At 47.1% G+C, this 22,232-nt stretch overlaps 1 protein-coding gene across 1 annotated transcript in view; it reads left to right on the top strand.

Moving 5' to 3' along the window:
* LOC147726124 (receptor-type tyrosine-protein phosphatase mu-like) overlaps positions 1 to 21,366 on the top strand; it is a 1,369,719-nt gene extending 1,348,353 nt beyond the window's left edge. Inside the window, exon 35 of the mRNA XM_086960227.1 lies at positions 17,070 to 21,366. Coding sequence (XP_086816353.1) covers positions 17,070 to 17,144 — 75 coding nt within the window. The 3' untranslated portion in view covers positions 17,145 to 21,366. The remainder of the gene's footprint in view (positions 1 to 17,069) is intronic.
* The last annotated feature ends 866 nt before the right edge of the window (positions 21,367 to 22,232 follow it).

The raw sequence follows: 22,232 nt of genomic DNA, 5'->3' as shown, positions 1-22,232 counted from the left end.
CGCATGTAAGCAAGCGCGACGCTGGCCAGGTGAACCCTGCGGCTCGTCGGACTGCGTGAACCAGTGGAAACTAATCGTGTTGGGCTGAGAGCATAATGTTGTAGAAGAAGTTGTGTTATGTTAGGTTGGTTTTATAAGGTGCACAGCTATCCAGCAAGGGTTTCCCAGCATGTAGTGTTGATCGCGCTCTTTGCTTGCATTGCCGCCCAGGGCGTCACTTGGGTGTAAATCGGTGATCACGGCCCTCCGGAAAGGCTTGAGCATTTATGACCCAGATTAAAGTGAAACACGGATGAAATAGTTGTGGCCTACTGCCCCTAAGTAACAGCTTTCGCTCTTGCGGTGATGCTGTCGGTCTTGCGATGTGGAGGGATGGAAAACGCGCCACATTGGTAGTGAACATTATACCGAACTATTGCAGAAGCAGCTATAATACTGAAGGGGTTACTGTGTGGCACTCTATAAACTAAACAAGATACACGAGACCGTAACTGCATACCGCAGCTCATGTTACATTTGAATCGGTCACCGTGCTAAGAATATGAACGAGATGCGCAGCGAGAGGGCTCACTGGACAGGGTGGACGCTGGAGCCACAGGGTGACGCGACTTACCTTGCTGTGGAGATATTGCAGCGAATTGTGGTGTCAAGCCGGGGGTATGAGGTACAGAATAAACAGGGCTGCTCATGATACAAGCAATGTGGAAATGCAGGATGGCTGATTCAAAGTGAGTGGGGAAATATCTGAATATGTGAAGGACTGTGCAGTATAAAAGGGTTCCATTGAGACAGCTATAGGATACCGGCACATATACGCAGTCACGCATCGCTTTAAAAATGCAATCTGCTAGAAGGGACTTTATAATTGCTCAGGATGAGGGTGTATACAGCCGCTAACTGTATTGTGAAAGGGGTGGCTGCACATTGCAGGCAATATAGAAGGGACATTTTTTGATGGACAGTTGTGCAGAATACAGCAAAACCCTAGAGTGACGACGGCACGCACTACTGCAGCAGCTCTAATATGAGACTATAAAAGTTGTGGTGTATACTGGAGCGGGTGCTATACATAACTTGACGCACAGCCTTGGAGCTTAATTTGCATGCGGGACCACATAACAATAAAGCAAAAGTGGGTAAGACTGATAAGCAACAGTCCAGGCTTCCATTCGAATTCAACGGGTTACAAAATCACAAACGCAAGTCGCATCGGATACCAAGCCAGAGCTGGAGACAGGGGCCAGTAGCAAATTAGAGAGCACGCTGCTTGCAATGCAACACAGTTTGAAACTGATCGATAGTAAAATAGACACCCTCAATCTTCAAATAGATAATATGGCAGCAAAACTTGACAAACATAGCTCACGAATAACTCAAGCGGAACAATGCATCTCTACGACAGAAGACCAGGTGGGGGTTGTTAGCATGTCTTGCACATTAATGGAAAAACTTTTAGCAGTAATACAAAGAATGAGGACCTTGAAGCTAGGTCACAGCGCAATAATTTACGCATTACAGATGTGCCTGAATCTACTAACACAGGCAAAATGGAGCTATATGTCGAGGCCATGCTGAAAGAAATACTAGGTGCGGAGCATTTTTCATCAATGTTGGTCGTGGAGTGTGCACACTGATCCCTGGTGCCTAAGCTAGTGCCAGGTGTTCCACCACGACCCATTATCGCCAGATTACTAGATTACGACGATACAGCACTCAGAAGAGCCAGGAAACAAGGCAATACAACATACCAGGGCATAGAGGTTGCCCTGTTTCCAGACTTTACGACAGCAGTGCTAAATGCCAAGTGTGAATTTCAAACAGTGAAAAAAGATGAACACTGAAAATTCAATATGCAATGCTAAATCCAGCACGACTCCGGATTCAACACAAGGGCAGAGGCAAGATTTTTGTGTCACCAAAGGAAACCATGCAGTTCGTAAAACAATTGAGGCGGAATCAGAGGCGCTGCTTCCGCCTCAATTCTCTCCCTATTTTAAAGCAATGTGCCCGCGACCGGCCGGGACAAGGGATCCTGGCTCTAAGAAGATCTTAGAGAGGATTAAGTACTCGAAAGAAGCACTATTAAAACTAAATAAACCCATTGGTATCACATGTAGACATAAAATCCATGTAGAGAACATGGCACCAACATGTAGGCACTGCAATACAACACTCACCTGTAGAACACATACCACCAGGGAGTTAAAAATACAGCTAGCACTACTAAACTGTAGGTCCATGGCCAAACATAAGCATGAGATACGCGATCTACTCTGTGAAAAATCCCTGGACGTCTTGTTTTTAACCGAAACATGGCTTAATGGGAACTCAACACCTGATGTGATAAACGCCATTTCTAATGGCTACCGCCTAGTTAGGCAAGACAGGATAGGCCAAAGAGGTGGGGGAATTGCCATCATCCATAAAGATGAGATAAAATGTGATGTACAACAAACTGGCTTAGATAATTGTGAGTCACTCTTCCTCACGCTGTCAATAGCAGATAACAATACCTTAGCGGGATTCCTTATATAGCTCCCCCCCCCGGCCAAATAACAAAGGGCCATATTATCAAGAACAGGCGATAAAATTATCGCCGCTTTATCTGCAGGAAACTGGCGCTAAAGCGGCGATAATGGGCTTGATAATATGTCCTTGTGAATTCCCATAGCAGCCCAGGTGCTGGTGTTAACTTGGCTGCTATGGGAATTCACAAGGACATATTATCAAGCCCATTATCGTCGCTTTAGCGACAGTTTCCTGCCGATAAAGCGGCGATAATTTTATGGCCTGTTCTTGATAATATGCCCAAACGTTTGTGACAAGTTTGGAGGACAGGATAGTATATCCAGCGTTGAGACATAACAATTTTCTGATACTGGGGGACCTAAACATACACTTTGACGACAAAGAAAATCAAGAAATAAGTGCTATCTGTAAGGACCTTCTCTTACTACATCTGGCGCAAAAAGTAAATTCTCAAACCCATCAAGGGGGCCACATTTTAGTCCCTATCTTTACTAATTTTTGCAATGAGATAGAAATAGGAGTACTGTGGCCAGTTCCGTGGTCAGATCACTATTTGGTTCCATTTACTGTGCCATGCGCTTCTTCAGGACCAGAAAACGTGTGGTAATAGATAGGAAAAATATGTTGCCTGTAATAATTAATCTAGTGCCACAGAGAAGGTAAGGACGTAGTATTTCAAGTTAAGTGTGAAGAAATCCCCATGAGAATCGGGTGAGGGTCCCTCAAGATATTTCCTCATAGGTATTGGAGTCCTGTGCACCTACTCGACCTCATGCTGTCTCCGTCAGTGGGATGTGGGTCTTGTTTGCCTCGTCAAGTTAACAGGAGAGTCTTCCAGTCATTTGGCTATCATGGATGTTATCCAGTCCAGGTAACGCAGTGAGACTGCGCTGGTTGATGCACGAGTTGATGAGTGTGAGGGGGATGGAGCACCCCCGGCCTGCAAGCCGCACCCTAGCCTAGTCGGGCAGCTTCTGCAACCCAGGGCTCAATCGTGCAACAAGACCTAGCTTTTTTGCCCCCTTGCCACTGCTCCTGTCACCTCCGTTCCTACCCTAGTGCACCCTGTCCAGGATGCAAAAGCTGCCATGCTCTCCCCTGCTGCTGGGGACCCCTACTCCCGTGCTGGCAGGTGCTTAGTTGGTCCTGCTGTCTGAGCCCCTGGATGTGTGATTGCCCTTTTTTCCCTCCAGAGATAGTACTGCCGCCCTGCTGGTCCTCCCAGCAAAACCACACGTGCAGACAAAAGATGTGCGGCGTATGCATGCCCGGAGGACTCAAAGAAGACAGTCAATCAGCTGGATTAAATTTACTTAACTGGATGAAATAGTTAAAATGGTAGATTTAATGGTGAGCTAATTAGGCCTTTTTGTAGCCTTTATAGTTTTGGGCAAGAATACTCAAAGTATTTGTTGTAAATTGAAGCCTGGAGCCGGCTTCTATTTACAACAAATACTTTGAGTCGTTAAGTGCTGGTGATTGCCGCGTTATCACTGACAGTGGAAGCAGCGACCACCGGCAACCAGACCGCGACGAGCAGCAAGCTGCTCCGGCTGCCCGAGCACGGGCCACCTTTGTGTCGTACTGCACCGCAGCTGCAACCTTAGGCCCCGGGAGGGGGCAATCTTGTGGTGGTGGCGGTCTCCTGGGACTCGGCTGTGGCTCAGCTGCTCGCAGCTTGCTCCATGATCCTCCTCCAACATAGTGTCAAATGTCAAGTGTCAAGCTTACAGCCACCTCCATGGGTGAGGTTCTCAAAGAGCTTACCAAACACAATGATCTTGGCCTTCTTGGCATTAACCTTGGGAGAGTTTGCAAACATCCATCCGGACACCGGGCATAAAAAGGCTTTGAAATTGTTCTGCAGATGGTCAAGATTTCCATCAAGCTGAAGGATAAATTAGGTATTGTCAGCATAAATATTAAATGTGAGGCCTTACAATGTAGTAGATGAATGAAATGAATGAAAAAGCATGGGGCTCAGTGAAGAGCCCTGTGGAACTCCACAATTGATGGACTTAAATGGGGAGTGAAAGTGAGCCAGCAAAACTGCTTGGGATCGTCTGTAGAGAAAGGGTGAGAACCTATTATGTGCTGTGCTCTTAATACCAAAGGTATTAAGCCTGTCAGCAAGACCTCATGGGAGACTGCTTTGAAGGCTGCACTAATATCTGGGAGAATATGGGCACATGAACCGCTGACATCCAGAATCAGCCTGGTGTTATTTGCTGCAACAAGGGAGTCTCCGTGCTGAGATTCGGCTGGAAACCTTACTAAGGAGGATTTAAGCAAGAATGTTTCTCGATGGATCTAGACAGTTGTTGATTCACACTGCTTTCAACGCTCTCATTGGTCATACGCAACAGAGAAATCGGTCACGAATGGAAATGGAACGAATAGCAGGATCAAGCATAGACTTTTTCAGGAGGAGGATAAAAGAACTTTTTCCATGTCAGGTACTATACTAGAACTTAATGAAGTATTGCGAGGTGGGGCATAGATGCAATGGCAAGCCTGGTGTGAAAAAATGTTCTCTAAAACTACTGAATAAAAAGAAGACCAGTTGGAGGCTGAAAGGTTTAAGAGTGGGTTGGGGTGGAAACTTGTACTGAAAATGTATGTCTGGTCAGTAGAATGTAAAATCAATAGTTAAGTGATTTTTATACTGGAACAAAATGAGAGATCTGAGAAAAACCTTTGAGTAGGGGAAGTGGAAGTATTAGCTGCAACAGGATGAACAAGAGCATGACATATTGAGAACATCGTAGAAGGATTTCCAGCAGATTAAATGCTGTTTTGCTTACTTAGATCTAGTATTCTAACAAAAGTAAAAAGTACAAATGGACGGAATGCTGAAAATATCAAACATTCGCCTCAATCACAAATCTGGGCTTAATTCATTGCTTTTTTGATCACCACACCACCCCAGTTTGGACCCAGCCATATGCAAATATGTATTGACCCTCCTCCTCATGGGAAAAGTCCAGCCTGAACTGCCAGGCCAGGTTCTCCCTGGACTGGAAACAAACATCCTAGGAACAGTTTCGGGGTATCACCCCTCATCAGCCAGGCTAGCTTGAATTCAGTGGCACAGTGAGCACGGGACCCAAGTCTGGGCATACCCATCCCACTTAGTTGACCAAAGCAAAAAGAACAAATGATGAACGGAATGCTGAACAAATCAAACATTGACCCCCCAGTCACAGAACTGGGTTTAATCCATAATTTTTTTCTCACCACCCCAGTTTGAACCCAGCCAAATGAAAATTAGTCTTGACCCTGCTCCCCTTGGGAACGATCCAGCCCAAACTGACAGGCCGGGTTGTCCCTGGACAGGAAACAGGCAGCCTAGGACGATGGATTTAAGCCCAGATCTCTGTACTGGGGATGAATGTTTGACATTGTTCAGCATTCCATCCATAAATTGTTCTTTTCGCATTTGTCACCCCGAGTAGGACGGGTATGCCCAGATGTGGGTACCGTGCTCACCATGCCACTGGAATCTCCCAGAAACCAACTACCTCTCCAATCGCTCTACTTTATGCTTATCTTTGACCCTGTACAGCAGTCCTGCTGTCTTTTGGCAAGGTTTGTGTGATAAAAATAAAACATACATGCATTACCACATACATGCACACATATATATACATATATATATATATATATACAGCTCGGCCTCAGAAATCGTGTCTTCCATATATATATACACACACATATACAGATGCATATGTACATATATGCATACCTCCTGTCCCTCACAAATTTTACACTCTTTATGTACAGATTGCCTTTTGAATCAAAACCATATCTGATGTTTGTCATGCTGGGTCCTGTGACTACCAGAGCCTCTACCCTCCGCCCATTGATAGTGACCTACTGTCTGTACCTTATAGTGTTGCTAAGCATGTGGGACAATCTCTCCACCGCCCAGGGACACTAGGGTACCCTCTGCATACTTCCCCTCCTCACTGGCGCAATCTGCTCACATTAGATATCATCTTGTGTCCTAAGAGCAAGTAGTCTCTAATGTAGTCCACTAGGTTGTAGGATCTGACAACCATGGGAGTCACTATCCAGTGGCTCTGGTTCCCTTTGAATAGGGGTCTCAGATTCCTCCAGGGTAGCTGTCAGTCTATCCATGCCTGTGGATTGTCTGCTCGGTAATGACCTAGAGAACACTCAATCAATCAATCAATCAATCACAGGATTATAAAGCGCGCTACTCACCTGTGAGGGTCTCAAGGCGCTAGGGGGAAGAGAGCAGCTCCGGATCAGTTGAAGAGTCAGGTCTTGAGGTCCTTCCTGAACGTGTGTAGGGTTGGGGAGAATCTGATGTTCACGCGGGAGCTCATTCCAGGTCTTGGCTGCGATGTAGGAGAAGGCTCTCCCGCTTTTTCTGTTTCTGTGGATGCAGGGGACCTCTGCTAGGGCAAGGTTGGCAGAGCGGAGGTTACTCTTGGGTACGTGGAAGGATACTCTCTCATTGAGGTATTTAGGGTCCGATGTCATTGAGGTATTTGTAGGCATTTGTGAGAAGTTTGAAGGTGACCCTTTTCTCGACAGGGTGCCAGTAGAGGTGTCACAGGTGTTGGGTCATGTGTTCGTGACGCGGTGTCCCAAGGACAAGTCTGGCAGCGGCGTTCTAGATGGTTTGGAGTTTGTGTATTAGAGATCTGTTAATTCCGGCGTATAGGGCATTTCCGTAGTCCATTCTGATGGTTATGAGCACGTGGGTGAGGGTCTTTCTGCAGTCGGGGGGATCCATTTGAAGGTTTTGCAGAGGATGCACAGGCAGTTGAAGCTGGTGGAAGCGGCGGTATTGATCTGGCGGTTCTTGGAGAGGGAAGAGTTGAGGATAATGCGGAGATTTCGTGCGTGGTCTGTGGGAGTGGCTGGATTTCCGAGGGCGGGGGCCACCAGGTGTCATCTAAGGCAGAGGTGTGGGGTCCACCTGGAAAGAGGTGGAGCTCCAGTCTCACTTGGACACTCTAGTGTTGCCTGCATAGGTGTGCCTGATCACATGGTCCATGGCTGTCTGAGAGGGTAGTCTGGAGGACCAGTAGCTTAGAAGAAATGCCCAGATTCCTGCCAAGAAGAGGAAGGACCTAGGGTGTGGGAATCCCATCCTGTACCTCACATGGTCCGGGAGGAGGCAGAGCCGGAGGGCGAAGCCCCAGAACCTACAGAGGAGGGCATCACTGCCCCAGAAATCTACCTAAACGGACTATTTGCCAGAAGGAAAGAGGTCTCACCAGGGAGGAGTTCTGCAGAGCGCAGAATGAGTGCCCTACTCTGGAGAGTGTTTGACGGCAGGCTGAGGCCCAAGCAGTTGGCAACACCTCTGGTGATCACCTGATTTACAGGGGAAATGGTTTCCTGTACAGTGAGCCTAAGGTGCCTGAGCCTGGTGCAAGCCTGTCAGACGGCCACTCAGTCTAGTGAAGGAGGGATGGGAGCAAGCTCCCAAGAAAGCCCAACAGGATGTGGTCAGTTTTATGCTGACCCTCTTCACCCAGATGAAGCGTTTACGGAAAAGGACAAAGGAGAATCAGAAGCCAGCCAGGAGGATGTGACCAGAAGGCCACTCTGGGTGGGTTTCAGCCTGACCAAAAAGTATGGGTGATGGAGCCTGTAGAGCCCAGGGCCATACAAGACTGATAGTTGGGGCCCTATGAGTTACAAGAACTCAAGGGGGGTCCACCTCCTTGGTAGACCTTAAGACCTCAAGACCCCAGGAACCCTTTATGGGTCCTGCATGTCAATCACCTCAAACCCCACTTTGAGGGGTCTGAGGCTACCATGCTCCTGGTCACAGAGGATTGAGTGGAGGAGGAGAGTAAGCCTCTCCACGACCTCCTTTTTTCCAAGGAGCAGTATGGGTCAAGAGAGGCTGCCAAGTCCTTCCCTACGATGACATCAGAGCAACAGAGGCACTGTTACCAAGTGTTGGGACAGTTTGCCTCTCTCGTCACCCTAACCCCAGGACTCGCTACATGGTGTACCCATGATATTGACACTGGGGACAATATGCCTGTGAATAATAAGGGCTACAGGCTATCTTATCTTACAAGGTGAGACCCAGCATAAAGGAGGACGTCTCCAAAATGCTGGAGCTAACGGTAATTGTGCCCTGAAGCAGCCCTTCGCCCAGCCCAGTGGTGCTGGTCCACAAAGCAGCCTCTCAAGGTACGACCCCTGAACTCTGGTTCTTTGTGGATTACCAGGAGTTCAATGCAGTCACTAAGACTGATTCACACTGAAAGAGAGGTATCCGTTCTCTACCCCAGAAGGCCACTTTCAGTTCTGAGTTTTGCCCAATTACCCAAATTCCAACAGTTATGTTGACGAGATAATGTTAAAGGCTATAGGCCTGAAGTTTGTGGGGGTGGTTCAGATCAGATGCTACAGGTATGCTATGGTATGATTAGTCTATTATGACAAGTTGCTGCAAATGCAGTAAAACGCATTAGATAGAACCATTAGACCTTTCAGAGTTGATTGTCATTGTACTGTGTTAAAGGCTGCAAACAGATATTTTGCTACAGGGAATTTCAAAGATTACCATAGTAGGCAATGGTTTTTTTTGATGTTGGTTACCCCTCTGCCAAACATTTGTAGGTTTTCAGTGAGATAATTGGTATGCTTTTTCAGTGGAGTTGTATATTGTTTTGCCAACTGTAATTTTGTATTTATTTGTGATTTCATGGGCGTGTGCCAGATGGTGACCAGCTTAGGTGGTTACGGTGAGAAGCAATTGATGAAGACTATTGGCTTGATCGATTGATTGAAAAATCTAATGTCAGATGCCATCGGTCTGATCTGTTTATTACAAAAAGTACAACAAAGGTAGTGGACCTGGCTTACTTGCTGCGAGTGCATTAATTAAAGCCTTTGGACGATTAGGGATGGTTTGTTTTTAAGCTGTGTTGGAGGCTGTAGAATGTTGTTACATAGACTCTCAGAGGTTCATTTACTAGGGACGGATTTTGGTGTTGGTCACCACCTCAGATAAACCCGTGGGATAGAAGGTTTTCTCTGTAATAATCTGTAGTAGAACTCCTTCAGAGCGATTGTAATTTTGCCAACTGTGAATTTATCAGTATTTGTAATTTTGCTGACTGCCTGATGGCTACCTTGTGAAGAAAGCTGATGTGCAATAAAGTTGGCTTGAGTTGGTGATGGTGACGAGCCAACAATAAAGAATATAGACCTTTTTGATTCACTTACATCAGATGTCATAAGACTAATGTGTGTATTATGAAAAGTTATGGCAAAGGCACTAGGCCTGACTCATTCATTGCGAACTGCATAAGGGTGGATTGTTATTACATTGTCTTAAAGCTTATAATCTGAAACACATTAGTGATAGATTCCTTACCTTAGAATTACCTCCAGGCATCAGACTGGATCCGGAAAGTTTTTCTCAGCAGTATCCCTGCACGTTGGAAGGTGGCATTGTGCAGCTCCGTGTCCATCGTTGGCGTCGTGGTCGCCGGAATGGCGTTGCAGCAGCTACTTAGATGCCGCCCTCCCTCGCAGACGTCAGTTCTTTCTTTTTCCGCACCAGCAAGTGCAGATCTGGGAAGTCCAAGTACCCCCAGTCACTTTTTGACTGAGTTTTTTTGGATATTTTGTCTCCATTTTTCAAGTCTATCGACTCCTGGTGCCGAGTAGGGATGCCCGGTTTTAAGTCCTGCGGAGCCTGTCGCCGCATGATGTCGGTGACCGACCCACACAACGTGTGTCTCTACTGCCTGGAGCGCGACCATGACCCCAGGTCGTGCTCTGACTGTGGGGCCATTGCGCCGAAGACTTTTCTGGAGAGGTCCCAAAAGTTGCTGGAAGCCCGGTAGTCGGCTCCGCGCGATTCGAGATTCCGGTCAAGGAGGAAGTCGAGGGACCGGTCGCGGAACCACCATCACCATTCTTCGGGTTCCAAGTCCTCGCACTCAGGGTCTGGTAAGTCGAGGCACTCAAAGAAGAAGTCAAAGAAGCATCATCGTTCTCAGACTTCCCCTCGCCGGTCGCGGCTGGGAGTGTGGGCTCCAGCAGAGCCTATGAAGTCGACCCCGGCATACCCATCATTTCCGGGTCCAGGAGCGGCTCCCGCCCAGGTGCAAGACTTTCTTGCAGCCGTGGTTACCCTATTTGGTCTGTCGGCAACCTCAGGCCCGACTTGCCCTGTGCTGCAGACGGCTGCGGACTCAGTACTGCCAACGACTTCGGTCCCGGCGTCACAGGAACCCCTTGGATCCAGGCCTAGATCCCGGTCGATGCCAGTTGACCTCATGACTACTCCGCTGGCGTCGACTCCCCCAGCACTGCCTGTGACATTTTCCAGTCCCTCGGACAGCGTCGGTCCCGGGTTCAGCCCCGAACTGAACAGGGCGCCGGTCCGGCTTCGTTCGATGCTGATTCCGTCGCTGATGGGGGATTTCTATCCCTATGTTCAGCCTCCATCTTTTCGACCTGTTCCTCAGGCCATGGAGGAAGGGGAGTTGGATCAGGACTGGGCAGAAGAGTTAGGGGATGTCAGTGGTCTTGACCAATTGCCTGACCTTGGCCTCCTTTCTCCTCCTTCTGTGGCTTCAGCGGAGAGATCGACCTTTAGTGTGATGTTGCGTAGGGCAGCCAAGTCCCTTGACCTCGAACTCCCTGCGGTGGCCCCGAGGACTAACCTCCTCACTGAGGTGCTGCAGCCGGCAGTAAGCTCTTCGGAGCTTCTGCTGCCGTTCAATGAAGCACTGACTGACATTCTTATGGGCACTTGGTCCAGGCCCACCACAGGGGCTCCTGTGGATAGGAGCGTCATCCTGTGGATAGGACCGTCACCCCGACTCCGGGCGACCCAGTTTTTCTGTCCACCCACCCCACCCCATGAGTCTGGTTATCCAGGCCTCTACTTCCCAGAGCGCATTCCCTAACGTTCCTCCAGATAGGGAATCCAAGAAGCTGGAGCAGTTTGGTAAGAAACTGTTTTTATCTGCCAGCTTAGCGCTGCGGTCGGTGAACACTGCATGCCTCTTGGGCCACTACTCCCACTCTGTGTGGGATACGATTGCGCACGTGCTGCCTCAGTGTCTGGAGGAGGCCCAGGCACTGCTTCTCCCAGGCTGTTGCTGAGGGGAGGGATGCAGCGAAGTTCACCATACGGTGTGGACTGGATACTGCAGACTCGCTAGGCAGAGCGATTTCCACGACAGTGGCGCTCCGCCACCACGCTTGGCTGTGATCCACTGGCTTTTTTGGGGATGTCCAAAACTCCCTTATGGACATGCCCTTTTAATTCCATCGCCTTTTTGATGACAAAGCAGAACATGCGCTGGAGCGCTTTAAGGACTCAGGGCTATGGCCAAGTCCTTGGGCCTTTCCACCACGCGCACGGCCACTTCTGTTTTTCGTCCCTTTCGTGGCCAAGGAAGGGGCGCCCCAACACGTTTGTTCAGCCACAAGTCGCAGACCCAACATAGAGGTGGCTGCGGACGTGGGCCATGCCGTGGCAGGGCAGAGGTCCAGCGGGTGGGTCACCCCTGCCGCATCCGCCTCAAAGACTTCCTAGTCTGAGCTTTCAGGCCCATCAATCGCCAGTGGGTGGCAGGATTCGCCTTTCACCTCCCCCACTGGCGTACCATCACATCGGACAGGTGGGTACTGAAAATTGTCAGAAGGGGCTACTCCCTCCCCTTCGAGTCTACCCCTCTAGCCATGCCACCCCAGTATCACTGCATGTCGGCAGATCATCTGCAACTTCTGCAACAGGAAGTTACGGCCCTCTTGGCCAAGGGGGCCATTGAGCGCATTCCTGTGCCAGATGTGGGTCGTGGTTGCTATTCCCACTACTTTCTGGTACCCAAGAAGGACAAGGGCCTGAGTCCTATCTTGAACCTCAGGAACGTCAGCCGCTTCCTCCGAAAGGAGAAGTTCAAGATGTTGACGCTGGCTCAGGTCTGTCTTATCTGCTCTTGACTTTGGAGACTGGAAGGTAGCGTTGGACTTGCAGGACACATTTTTCCACATTCTCGACCTATCGCAGCCCATCTACGCGGATCAGGGGTTCCAGTCTTCCCTATCTCAACGACTGGTTGTTGAAGGCGGGCTCACCCCAGACAGTCGTCTCCCACCTCCAGACTATGGCTGACCTCCTGCATTTGCTGGGGTTCTCCATCAACGGGCCGAAGTCGCTCCATGTTCCCTCCCAGAAGCTCCCTTTCATTGGGGCGGTTCTGGACTCAACGCAGTTTCAGGTGTATCCTCCTGAGCAGTGAGTCTGGGATATTCAGGCTATGATTCCAATCTTTCAGCCTCTATCCTGGGTTTCGGTCAGGATGACCCTCCGGCTGCTTGGCGTGATGGCCTCCTTCATCCTGTTGGTAAATCATGGCAGATGGCATATGCGGGCTCTGCAGTGGGACCTGAATTCTCAGTGGGCACAGCATCAGGGCAACCTGCCCGATCACGTCCAGTCTCGGAGGGCACTGCACGACAATTGCAGTGGTGGCTCAGGAATCGTGATTGCGTCAATGGCAGATCCCTCTCCCTTCCCCAACCAGAGCACACAGTAGTGACGGATGTGTCCCTCCTGGGATGGGGTGGCCACATGGGAGAGGCAGAGATCAGAGACCTCTGGTCTTCAGCGGAGTCCAGGTTCCACATCAACCTTTTGGAGCTTCAGGTGATCCGACTTGCACTGAAAGCATTCCTTCCCTCTGTCCTGGGAAGTGTGGTGCAGGTATTCATGGACAACACCCCTGCTAATGGTACTGCAATAAACAGGGCGGGGTGGGGTCGTGGACCCTATGTCAGGAGGCTTTGCACCTCTGGACATGGCTGGAACATCAGGACCTTTCCTTGGTGGTTTAACACCTGGCAGGTTCTCTGAACGCCAGGGTGGGCGAACTCAGCCGTCGGTGCAAGGTTGGATTGTAAATGGCGTCTGCACTCGGACATGGCACAAGGTCTCTTTCAGCACTGAGGAGAGCCTTGGTTAGATCTATTCACCACCGTAGAGAACGTGCAATGTCAGCAGTTCTGAGTGTTGTAATTTCCAAGGCGGCACTCACTCCGCAACGTTTTTGATCACGAGTGAAGTTGCGGTCTGTTGTACGCCTTTCCGCCTATACCACTTCTTCCCAGAGTGCTGAAGAATCAGGCGTGACCGGGCCCAAGTCATTCTTGTGGCTCTGATTGGGCACGAAGATACAAGTATCCCAAGCTAATCAGCATTGCCATCGATCCCCTGATCCGACTGCCTCTTCGGGAGGATCTTCTGTCACAGCAGCAGGGGACGGTTCTCCACCAGATCCTGTCCAGCCTCCACCTCCATGCGTGGAGATTGAGCGGCGGCAGTTGATGTCTTTTGATGTGCCTCCCGAAGTCTGTGATGTTCTCTTGGCAGCCAGGCATCCCTCCACTAAAATGGTATACGCCTGCAGGTGGAACAAATGTGTGGCCTAGTGCATGGTAAAGGCTGTGGATCCTGTTTCTGCCCCTCTTTCGCAGGTTCTTCTGTTCCTTCTTTCTTCTGCCCTGCAGGTCTCTTCTCTGGGCACTATCAAAGGTAATCTTTCGACCATTTCAGCCTTTGTAAGGCTTCCTGATCAGCCTTCTCTTTTAAAGTCCCTGGTTGTAAATAGATTCTTGAAAGGCATTACGCAAATGTTCCCTCCTGTTCTTTTCGTGAAGCCTCAGTGGGACTTGAATCTCGTTCTGACCTATCTGATGTGTGCTCCTTTTGAGCTACTTCACAACTGTCCTCTTCATCTTCTCACTTTAAAGACTGCTTTCCTAGTTGCCATCAAGAGTGAGTGGGCTCCAGGCTCTTTCTTCTAAACCTCCTTTTCTTTCTGTCCATCCGGACAAAGTTGTCCTAAGATCACGTCCATCTTTTCTGCCAAAGGTTGTCACTGCCTTTCACATCGGGCAGACCATCACTTTGCCCACCTTCTTTCTGCCTCCGTATCCCTCAAAAGAGGAAAAGAGGCTCCACCGTCTAGACCCAAAGCGTGGGCTCTCATTCTATCTGAGCCGCACACCACAATTCTGCGTGGATGATCAACTCTTTGTTGACTACGTGGGTGCCAAGAAAGGTTGGGCCATGCACAAGCGGACCATCTCTCGGTGGGTCGTTCTGTGCATCAAAGAATGCTACTCCTTGGTTGGAAGGAGCCCCCAGTAGGGCTTCCCGCCCATTCTACCAGGGTGACGGCCACCCGCCTGCTTTGGGATGGGGAGTTCATTTGCATGACATCTGTCAGGCAGCTCCGTGGGCCTCGCTGCACACGTTTACCAAGAGCTACTGCCTGGACAGCCAAATCCGGAGGGACGGCTTCTTTGGCCGATCTGTTCTCCAAGATTATCTAGTGTGATCTTGGTTCGCAGACCCACCACCGGGGTTGGTATTGCTGTAAGAAATATTAGTTAGTGATAGATTATTTACCGCCCCACCCATCCTCCCCGTTCTGCGAACTGATTTCTAGGATTAAGGTCATCCCTTTAAGGGCCCTAGTTTAATTGCACCAGTGGTCAGTTTCTTGCATGTCTCTGCGTTCCTGGCGTGGAAAGTCGTGTACAGAACTGATGTCAGCACGCGAGGGCAGTTTCTAAGTAGCTTCCGAGACGTCATCCCGGCGACCACGACGCCAACGACGGACGCGAAGCTGCACGACGCCACCTTCCGATGCTCTGGGGTACTGCTGACGAAAACTTTCCGGATTCCAAGGTAAGGAATCTATCACTAACTAATGTTTTTCACAGATATATCATTACCGAAGGTAAGTAACTTGTGCACAGGTGTTGTGTTGCAAGGATTCTCATTAATCACTATAATAGGAACGTGTTATGGTGTTGGTTTATTCTCTGACAAAAACCTTGGTGTTTTAATAAATGTACTGTGAGAATTCTTCTAAGAATCTCTTAGGAAGAATTGCATATTGTTTGCCAACTTTAATTGTGTCCACATTGCTGTGTACCTGATGGTTACCTTGTAGGAAAACCTATGCTCAATTTAGTATGCCTGAGTGGTTATGGTGAAAAGTCAGTAATATTGGCAAAAAACCTGATTGGTTCATTATGAAATGTTATGTCAGATGTCATAGATACAATTTGTATAATATGAAAAATTACAACAGGCAGCAGGTCTGACTTATTCAGTGTGAAATCCATATTTTAAAGCCTAAAGCCTTTTAGGGTGGACTGATATAAAGGCTAAACTGCTATTACACTGCGTTAATCTCTGTATATACGGAATGGTTTTTAATACCAGTAATGCAAATTCAGATTCAGGGAGGTAAAATAAGTTGAGGAATAGTACAATCTATTAACTACAGTAGCAGAAGCACTCTATAAAATACTTTGTTACCATTAAACTGCCTTAAATTAATGTATAATGCATATGTAAAGAAGTGATGCCACCAGATAAATATGTGTCTACATAAAGATCTATAACAACGCCTGATGAAAGCTAAAGAATAGTGCTTCATTTGCATAGGAGATTATTTTGGCCCAGAATTTGTTTTTTTGGTCTCGCCTAGGCAGCGCGCTTTTGGGACCTCATAAGTATTTAGTTATGCACCACAATATCCTTGGTGCAACAACATGAACTGTTGCATGGCTAAACACTTAAAAGGTTCCAAAGGCGAGACCTATTGGCTATGCCAATGCTTGTTTAAACCCTGCATCAACCCAAAGATGCACGACCAGATTCTTTGAGTACATTTCTTGTTAAATTTGTAAAAGCAGTGGATCCCTCTGATTACCATGATCCAGGATGTATCTTTCATCTTGTGATGACATCAGTCACTTGTTATAGGGTCGTCCCTCTGCACTTTTCTACATATGACAACACTTTGCAGAGGTGGATAATGGGTAAAGGAGTGATACAGTGAACTGCGCACCTCAGTGATTAAAAATACTAGAAATGTGTTTGTAAATTCACAGAAACAAGCAGTTTTTCATGAACAAAACTCCCGAAAAGTAAGATGATTAGTTTTGGTCTCCGATCAATTTGTTTTTGGCAAGAGTTGGTTAGTTGTTGGCAGATGTCTTTAATGAAACAGACAGACATATTTTCTAAGGTATACAACCTTTACAACGAATCTTTTACCACGCACTACCATTACAACGCAGTCATTACAACGCAAACCATTACAACGCATTGCGCTGGGGGCGCTCTAGGATAGGGAATAAGTTTAATTTACTATCCAACACCTTCCCTAGTGTCCACGGGGACTGGAGTTGGAATAGTAAATTAAACTATTCACTATCCAGCACCCCAAAGTGCTATGCGTTGTAATGGTATGCATTGTAAAAACCGCGTTGTAATGGTATGCGTGGTAAAAGTATGCGTTGTAACGTCATACATCCATTTTCTAAGAATTTGACTTGGTCACTTTGCCACAAGAATACTAATTTGGCCGAAGTGAGCAGCCAGCTCCCACTCTACTTTTGATACACCTTGCTCAGGGGCGGTCTAGCGATGTATTGATCTGATAGTATTAACGGTAGATCCTATTGACTGTAAATTGTTCCTTCTCTCTTCACAGAGCCAGTACTCCTTCTGCTACCAGTTGGCCCACAGCTACTTGGGGTCATTTGAAACCTATGGAAACTTCAAATAAAGTCCAGGTGAAGTTCCTGCCTCACATCAATGCACTGATGGGTCTTACAGTAACTACAGGGAAGTCTCCGCAATGCCTCAAGATGGTCCTTCTAATGCTGCTTACTTTAATATTCTAGTTGTTGAAACACCTCAGTGTACCCCCAAAGCAGACCTGCTACAAGTTGTAACTATGAAAAAACCTGGATTACTGCAACAGCTGCACAGTCGCTGCTGAGTGACTGCGCTGAAAGGATGACCCCCAAATGCTCCATCTATGATGACATGTTCAGAGTGTAACTGAGCTTCTGTGGTACAGACTACAAGGATAGCCATGCCAACAGGAATGTAAGCAGGCACTGTTGGCATGGCTATTCACAAACAACAAGGAGGACAACTACTCAGTGGCATCACCTACATCATGAAAGTCGACAGGAACTGATTGAAAACAATAGATGACACTGTTTCCTTTCATCGCCTGGAGTCGTGAAGTGAAGCAGAAAGTACCTGACTTAGAGAATGCCAGCACCGAGTGCAACTCAGACTAAAGTTTGTCTCTTCTGTGGCATCACCTTCTGCCTTACCGTGTCGCATCCTCCATGTCTGGCACAAGAGCACTTACTACCAGTGCAAACAAAATTAAGCAAATTAAGTTTGTACCTTTTTGACATTTGTGTAATATTCCCACCATTTGGCTACTCACATAAAAGGTGGTAGGGCACATATATCCTATAATAAATTGTGAAGGGGCGTGGTATGTAAAAGTCTTACATTAAGTTTAACAGACAACCTATTTACTCCATTTCAATGAAAAATCTGTTTTCTCAATTTTTAGGTGTGAATTTTGAGAGCGCACCTGTCAAACATACCTATTTTAAGGGCAGATTTATCAATATTTGACGCATCATAGAGCAGAAAGACAACTTGCTGCGCTGCTTAACATGGAGGCTGCAGGAATGCTCCATATCTGCTGAGAGCTGGTGCATGCATGCTCTCTCCCTGCGCTAGCGCACTATGTGCTGCCGACGCATGCGCCTTGCACCAAGTTTGCCTGCATTATACGCAGGATTGTTTTCATGCAGGAACTTTTCCCTACCTGCAGAAAAACTATTCTTTGAGGTATTTTTCCTCTTTCTAAGTATGATCCAGATTGCAGCACACTTAGAAAGCGAAACAACGAGGAAAATGCAGATATTTCTCCTCATGGCGCCTCTAATGGAAAGGGGTACAATTTTGACGCATTTCCGGGTTTACTTGTCTTGGCAAACATGGGAATGCACCAAAAACCATGGGTGGAGCAGTGGGAACACCCACGCTCCACCCATGTAATCCTATCCTGGCGCAGACTAACGCAAGGCAGCAATTTGCCCTGCCTTGTGTTTACTCTGAATTTACCAAGCAACGCAGGGCCACGCAAGGTGGATTTGCATCACCTATCAGATTTAAGGATTTTGGTGCCCTTGCATCGCCTAGCGTAACTCAAGGGCAACGCAATGCTTTGATAAATCTGGCCATTCAAGTACAAGGACTCAAGATGGCCGAACGTTATAAAAAATACCATCCCAACTTAGCCAGCCACCACTATTGGCTTTACAGAGCTAGTTGGGAAGAGGTGTGGCAGTTGGTGGAGAGAGAAAAAGAGGCTGGGAGGGAAGTGAACGAGAGACAAAAGAAACAGCAAGCCACAACACTACTTGGAGGCTCATTGCGATGACTGGTGGAATGCCATCTGACAGCTTGTCGGTGGCGATCCGCCCGACATCTGAGGCATTGTTCTGACCGCCGTATTAGGATACAAGCAGTCCCACCGATGCCTAAGAGGGGAATTCGCTCCGCCTCCAACAGGCAGGTGGATCATAATCCCCAAAATGGAGGTGGTGCCGACTCAGGCACCGCTGTGAGCATTACGGTACACCTTTCCGACAGCCTTTTCATGTTAGTTCTTCCACCATGAAAAGGTTGGTGGAAACTAACTTTTGGGGCCCCTAGCAAGGCCTCTGTCCCCTAAGGCCCTCTGCTATGGGCCCTGGGATGCACCTGTAGTGCCTCACTAAAGATCCATTCATTGTGTGGCAGGTACCCGATGGTGCCTGCCACACGGTGCATGGATGTTTCAAAAGTGTGTTTTTTCTATTGCAGCTTTTTCTGCGGTCTGCATCACAAGCCGCAAGAGGAAAAATACACTTTCCGACCGCTGTGAAGGCGGTCCCATGCTAATAATCACAGCGGGACCGCTGACTACTTGTCAGGCGTCCCGTTTCTGCTATGATGTCGGTTGGACGCTCGTCTGACCGGTGTCGTAATGAGGCCCTTTGTGTTTTAGGACAATGAACATCAAAAGATGACTGGGTGGTGGAGAGAAAGAGAGGGCCGATCCAAGGAGAGAGAAAGCATGAGTCTACAAAGAAAAGGGAAAAGAGCATTTGAGAGGGGTTGAAGCAGTGGGAAGTGCACCTAAATGGAGCACTAAATCATGAAAGACCATAGAAAAAAGATTGAAGGAGAACACATTTTTCAACATTAGCAGAGGAAGGATATAGTCAAAAATAAATGGGATAAACACAGGATTAGAGAAGAAAGCCATTGAATCAGCAAAGAATTGAAGTAGGCAAGGAAGCCATCCAATCACGAGCAGTGTTTGTGTCACAAAAGTGATGCCATTTTTATTTACCAATTCACTTTCCAGTGCAAAATCACTTGAAAGTAACGCAAAGAAGCACTTTGCACTGATTTGCACTACTTAAGGCCAAGGGAGCATTCCATGGGTGTTGCCTGACTGTTCTAATCCAACCATCCAAAGTTTCTGACGCAAACCCCTATTTACTATAAAAGTAGACAGGGTTTTGCATTAAAAAAAATAGCACCCATTTCTAATAGGCGCGATCACGGAGAAATGCTTTCATTTCAATTCCATTTCTGACTTTCTATGTCTGCTGCACTGCACAGCACACATACAAAGTGGGAAATAGTTTAAAGTTAACCTGGGCATAGTATTGTGTACCAAAAGACTGTCTTACTAGCACAAAACCGATGCTAGACTCACGCAGACACCCTTGCACTATGGCGCAAAGGTGTGTGCATGGCATACAGTGGTATATTTCTGCACCGGCACCAGGGAGGGGGAGGAGAGTGCCATATCATTTCTGGCTGCTGCGTGAAAATGTTATAAATCTAGGCCTAAGTGTTTCCTACAAGATGATCAGTTGCTCTCTTTTGTCTCTGTGAAATTGTAGATCAAGTAGTTTAGTCTCTAGTTGTGTGCCTGAAGAAGGGAAATCGACGTGCCTTATCTTGAAACAGAAACTTTGAACACTGATAAATGCTGTGGCAAAACCACTGTATAGTGAAATCGATCACAGTAGCACCCACGGCAGTATGTAATCTGGTGCTAAATAGCGCCTCAGGCAAGATTAGCACCACCTGGGAACTTTATGTAATGAAAGCTTTTAGATGATGCACAAAGTGCCTCTGAGATTGTTCAGTTTCACTGGTCATGGCTGGCAGCTCGCGCTCCGTTAGTTTCCTTCCCAGCGGTGGAAAACCTCAAAATGTGTTTCTCAGTCAGAAGTTTGTCTGATATGACTGTCAGTTCATTGAGAAGAGTTCACTAGACCCAAGCACCTGATCACCTATCACCACTGGAAATGTGTGATTCGGCTGCTTCAGTGCTTTCAACATTATTTACCTCATTTGCCACATAATCCACCATCTGCATAATTTGCAGTTTTTAATAGAATAATTGCTTCTAGCTCTTACAGATCTAAAGTTACTTTCAAAGGGCAGCACCTTGGCAAAATGTTTACAAAGGAACTGATAACCTTTCAGTTGCCGACAGTTGTCTGATAAACTGGGACCAATGGGACGAAACTCTTGCCCAGATAGCATTGATGTGTATGACATTGACAACAATAACAATATAAAACTGTCACAGAATCGCTGCATACCGCAGAATCTGCATTTTCTTGCTGCATAATTTAGTAAATCCTGCTGTAAAATGTGTTTCTCTATTTCCGCATAATTTTAACAGCTATGCTTATGACATATTCTGTCCCTGACATAATTATGTGTATTTTGTTACAAGATAATGACTGAGAAAATAACTGCCAAATGCAAATGATTTTTTAACAATGGATTAAACGTGTATGGAGAAAGTGTTTGCATGTATTTTGTAATGAAATTGCATTTACAAGGAGCCTTAAGTTGTGTTATGTGAAGGTATTAATGAGAATATACTACAAGCCAAATATATCTAGTCATGGTGGACTCCTGTTTGGGCGGTGAGGAAAAAAATCATCCCTACAGTAGCAGAAGAGCTTATGTGAATCTGTGGGGTTTAATCAAGATTTAATGATGGGCAAGATAATGATAATGTTGATGATAATGACAAAAGATGGAATAGTTTGTGTGAGGAGTATCCAACTAATATGATAAAGGGACTCATGGTAGGGGCACTAACCTTCTCTCTCAATGAGTTACTGGCCTCCCTAGCTGGGTCTGAAATGAAAGTCCTTGTCCTGTGGGGTATAGCATGCCTTCGATGGAATGTTACAGTTTTCTGCAAATGGGTAAAGAATGATTCAGCAAGGGGGGAAGCCCTGAACTCTTTAGAATTGTAGCTGGAAAGCTGTGCTCTTCATAGGATGTGTGCTCAACCATAAGCTGGCAGTGGAATAAGGAATCATCCAAGCATGTGTTTGAATATTGAGAGACGACCGTCATAGAATGATTTGTTGGGGATTGTATGTATTAAAAGTGTTTTGCTGGACATCTGGAGCAGGTAAAGGATACCATGGCTTATCACTGGAAGCAAAATCTTCATAATATCAACAGGTTCATAAATAAATAACATGTGGCATATAGACACAAAGTGGTGGCCATCCTGGATATGTAGCATTTAGGCATTTTGGAACACTATGTTCTATAGTTTCAAAATGGCTACAGCATGGTCAAATATGTTTCCGTACTTATTAGTGCGGTGCTAAGTTGCACTTACAAAATACCGTCAAAGAGGGCTGGTTGCAACTATTTGCTTTGCCAGTGCCATTTTTCAAGCAACAGCTGGAAGTGGGTGGTGCTGCATTTGAGAAAGAGATGGGGAAGGAAGAGAACG

This window comes from Lissotriton vulgaris, chromosome 3_1 (assembly GCF_964263255.1).
Source record: "Lissotriton vulgaris chromosome 3_1, aLisVul1.2, whole genome shotgun sequence".
NCBI classification, from domain to species: Eukaryota; Metazoa; Chordata; class Amphibia; order Caudata; family Salamandridae; genus Lissotriton; species Lissotriton vulgaris.
The sequence above is the reverse complement of the archived record's forward strand: the minus strand, read 5'-3'. Positions and strand labels throughout refer to the sequence as shown.